Source organism: Musca vetustissima, unplaced genomic scaffold (genome assembly GCF_032173495.1).
Source record: "Musca vetustissima isolate MV318-11 ecotype Yass unplaced genomic scaffold, APGP_CSIRO_Mvet_v1 utg3448, whole genome shotgun sequence".
NCBI classification, from domain to species: domain Eukaryota; kingdom Metazoa; phylum Arthropoda; class Insecta; order Diptera; family Muscidae; genus Musca; species Musca vetustissima.
Window position 1 is genome coordinate 216,525 of NW_026882699.1, and position 4,085 is coordinate 220,609.

Here is a 4,085-nt window from a genome sequence, read left to right on the forward strand (position 1 = left end):
AGGAGGAGGATTTTTTGGTAAAGAGCACCACTCCACACACGAAAGCCAAAGATTTTCGAAAATCTTTACAAGACGACGTTGCCGCCGCTGCCCTCACCAATTATCTTCCCAAGAAACAAAATATCTCATTTCATGTAGTTGGAAAAAAGAAAAATTCTTCTTTCTTCTTCATTGTTTATCCCTCTTTTGTCGTACTTCATCATTTTTAAGACTTGAAAAAGAAAAGAAAAACAACAAACAATCATTTAAAGTATCTCTTTAAGAAGGCATTCCTCTCTCGCCCTCGAAAGGCCCCCCGTATCTCCCTCTTCTTCCCTAATATGTAGGTCCATTTTTAAGTAGCTTTAAAAAAGTTAAGCGTCCTTCCCTCCTTCTCCTTCCACCCCCAGTTTTAAACTTCAAATCTCCAATAACCGATAACCAGAAAACTCTAAATGTCAATAAACAAATATTGAAATAAATAATAATATTATTATTATTTTAAGAATTAAGGATCCCATATTTACTAATTACAGTTCAGCTAATTATAATAACAACAACAAGAAAATAACAAACACCACCCTCCTCCCTCCCCCTTTTTCCCATTGCACATTAGGTGTCATATTTAAAATTTTATAAATTTTAAATAAATTTACAACATACATATATATTGTATTATATATATATCTATATATTTACACATTGATCACTTTAAAAAAAAAAAAAACAACAACAAGAAAATAATATACACATACAAATATATTTAAAAAATAAAAACCCAAGTCTATTTTAAAAAATAAAATAAATTATGTTTAAGATCAAAAATTATGAAAAATAAATGTATAACAAACAAACAAATTTAACCCAAAAATTTATTTTTTTGAAAAAAGATGTTTTATTTTTTATTATTTCTTAAATGAAGAAGAAAATGTTTCATAGGGAATTTGTTTAGAATATCATTCTTTGCCTTGGGCATGGGTTAAAAAAATATTCTTTAAACAAAATCTAAGCCTTGTCTGAACTCTAAAAAATATTTTTGGCTTTGGGGTACAAAAAATAACATTTAAGAATCTTCGCCAATGGTAGGGTTCAAAAAATTGTTCTTTAAAAAAATCCAAGCCTTGTCTGGGCTTTAAAAAAATATTCTTGGCCTAGGGTAGAGTTAAAAAATTGTTCTTTAAAAAAATCCAAGCCTTGTCTGGGTTATAAAAAATTATTTTAAAAATTTTTGGGTAGAGTTGAAATTTTTTTCTTTAAAAAGATCAAAGACTTGTCTGACCTCTGAAAAGTATTCCTTAAAAAATCTAAGTCCTAGAACCCAGACAAGTCCTCTAAAAAAATCAATGTCTTATAAAAATGGACATAAAATATTAAATTTGTGCATAAAACAATCGCAGCTATCAATTTAAAAATCCGCCTAAAAGTATGCTATAATTTTCTATACAAACAACCAACAGCCGTTGAGAAGAAAAAAAGTTGCCGTTTAACAAAATCCATTTTGTTTTTTAGATAACAGGTGCCCAGCACCGAACAGTAGGTATATTTCAGAACATCGTTGAATTCAAATACAAATAACTCGGTGACTATTAAACCGATTTTCATGATTTTTGTACAAATGGTTGGAGGAAATTGTAAAGTTTTATTTAATATAGACAATATAAAATCAGCATTATGTGAAAGTTGTAAAATATTTTAAATATCGGCTATTTTTATACGAAATTGTTTTATATTGTTGGAAGATGGGGCTTATCGGCAGCTTTCTTGTAGTACCTTCCCCAAAAAGGGACAATATTTCCAATTTTTATAAAACCAATATGTGCGATTTGACACAAACTCTACACATTGTAATATTTTTACCAATCCTAGATCAAATCCAAAAATGGGACGTATCAGTCCACTCCTTCGTTCGGGTACCTCTTGCACAAAGTGTATTTTTTTTTATTTTTTTACAATAAACTATAAATGTTTATACTATAAGAATACCTACTTTTGGTATTATCTGTGAAAAATCCTTCTGGTATTCTATAGACCCAGATCTTAAATCCACATACAAGCCAAACAAACATGTTTCTCTTTTTTATTTCCACTAAATTTTTCATTCGAAATCCGTTTATTTTTTTCATAAATTCTAATTTTTGTATCAGAGATAAACATACTTTTTCTATTAATATTTAGCTTGTTTATAATCGGGTTCATCTGAAGATGTTTTGGATTTACGTTTTTGTATAATACCCTAAAAACAGAAAAAAGTAAATAAAATGAATACGAATTTTGAAAATTCTTGCCAATCTTTACTCACCTGAATCTTTTGCCATTCTCTATCCAATTCGGCTTTTTCACTTTTCTCGGTTTTATTTTTACGTGTCTTACGACCATCTTGCATTTTAACCCCGTATTGGAAGGCGGCCTTCGGCAAAGCTTCTTTGGTACTCATATAATCTGAGTACTCTTCCTGCGTATCAAAATCCCAACGACCGATGGGACCTTTTTTATTACCCAAATCCATTTTCGTATAATCCACTTCATCATCAGAATCATCAATGGCATCATTCATTTCTTCCAAACCGGGATAACATTCAGCATAACCTTCAGGTTCATTGGCAAAGCGCGCCACAATGGATTTATTGATTTTGGGTGGTGCTGGTATCGTGGTGATAATTGGTTCGGGTTCCTCTGCCGCCTTGTTGCCATCATTGAAATAGCTGGCTGGTTTTGCAGCTACCGAAGATGATGATGTGGCCGCTGTCGATCCGGATGGAGCCAAGAATTTGTCATTTGTTTTGGTTTTGTTGTTGTCCGGCTTTAGGGTCGGCTGATAATCACCAATATCATCATATATAGAATCCACAACCGGCACCGCCTTATTCAATGCCTTCGAAGAGGCATTCAACTCATGTATATCCCGTTCGTGGAACAGTGGCTTATCTTTGTCACGTTTTTTGTTTTTCTTGTTGCGGCCACCAGCACGCAAATATGACAGGATTTGAGATAATTTATTAATGACAATGTCATTTGTGGTCAAAGTGGCGGCATCTTCACGATTTAGGGGAACTTCATATTTTGACCGTATCAGAGTTGTGGGTATATCTGTTTCGGCATTTTCGTCATCTTCCAAATCGATGACATAGGCCATCCTACCCGGGGCAAACAACTCACAACGCTGTACTTCTTTGGACCTTCTGGCTTGTATCAAATTGAAAATATTCCGTGCCATTGGTCCCTTAATATTCATATTGTCTTCCATTTCTCTTCGCTCGGCTTCCAAACGTTCTGCCGCCGCAGCAGCTTCCATTTTTTCATTAGCTGCCGCGGCCAATTCCCGTTCTCTTTCCTCCTGCTCTTTCACTTGCAATTCAGATCGGACCTTCTGCAACAGGGCATAATCAAGACCCTTGACCAAATGGGTATGTTCCATATCACCACCCAAAAATTTAGATTCTTGAATTATCCTGCGTCTTCGTTCGGCAGCATCAATACCGGATTTCATATCGGGTGCCACCGCCCTATAAGCATTTGTGGTACTATTGTGTCCAGGTGTTCCAACATTTTGATAATCCGGATTAGCTCCATCTCTTCTTTCGCGAGCACGATCACGATATTTTTCCGATAGTTCCTGTAGCTTATTGTCCTCTTGTTTTTTAAGGGCAGCATAATAGTTTTTCTTTTTTCGCCTGAGATCACCACGTTCACTCGAATTTCCATGACTGCTTTTCTTTTTTTCTGCTGAGGCAGGTGTGCCAGGGGTGGCAAAGGTAGCTGGTGTAGCAGCAGCACTTGCTGTTGCTCCCGCACTTCCACCGCCGCCTGGTGGAGCACGAGGTGTGGCCAATAGTCGACGAAAATCATCGTTGGTTAAACGCACCGATGGCGGTGCCTCCGTGTGGGCTTCTGACATTTTTCCAAAGAGGAAAACAATTTTCTTCCTTTCTGAATGAAAATAGTTCAACTGAAGTATTCACTATAGGAAATGGTGTGAACTAGTGATTTGTTTGCTGCAGCAGCAGTATTTGTTTGGCAAAAGCTGTTCATTGTTTTGGGGAGAAGCTTAAGTAGTACGCAGCGTTTGTGTCATATGGTGTTCGCAGTGATGGTGGGGCATCGGGAAA

At 35.5% G+C, this 4,085-nt stretch overlaps 1 protein-coding gene across 1 annotated transcript; it reads right to left on the minus strand.

The window, feature by feature from the left end:
- Positions 1-2,123: 2,123 nt before the first annotated feature.
- On the minus strand, positions 2,124-3,874 carry LOC133329305 (protein Red). The gene is made up of 2 exons (XM_061537795.1): positions 2,279-3,874; positions 2,124-2,212 (listed from the first exon to the last, which is right to left on the minus strand). The coding sequence occupies exons 1-2, from the start codon at positions 3,872-3,874 to the stop codon at positions 2,144-2,146; spliced, it is 1,665 nt and encodes a 554-aa protein (XP_061393779.1). The 3' UTR covers positions 2,124-2,143.
- Positions 3,875-4,085: the final 211 nt, after the last annotated feature.

Bases quoted from the DNA above. Each gene is read 5' to 3' on its own strand.
- LOC133329305 (XM_061537795.1), bottom strand. From the start codon at position 3,874: ATGTCAGAAGCCCACACGGAGGCACCGCCATCGGTGCGTTTAACCAAC. The intron at 2,213-2,278 runs GTGAGTAAAGAT...TTCTGTTTTTAG, and splicing joins GAGAATGGCAAAAGATTCAG to GGTATTATACAAAAACGTAA.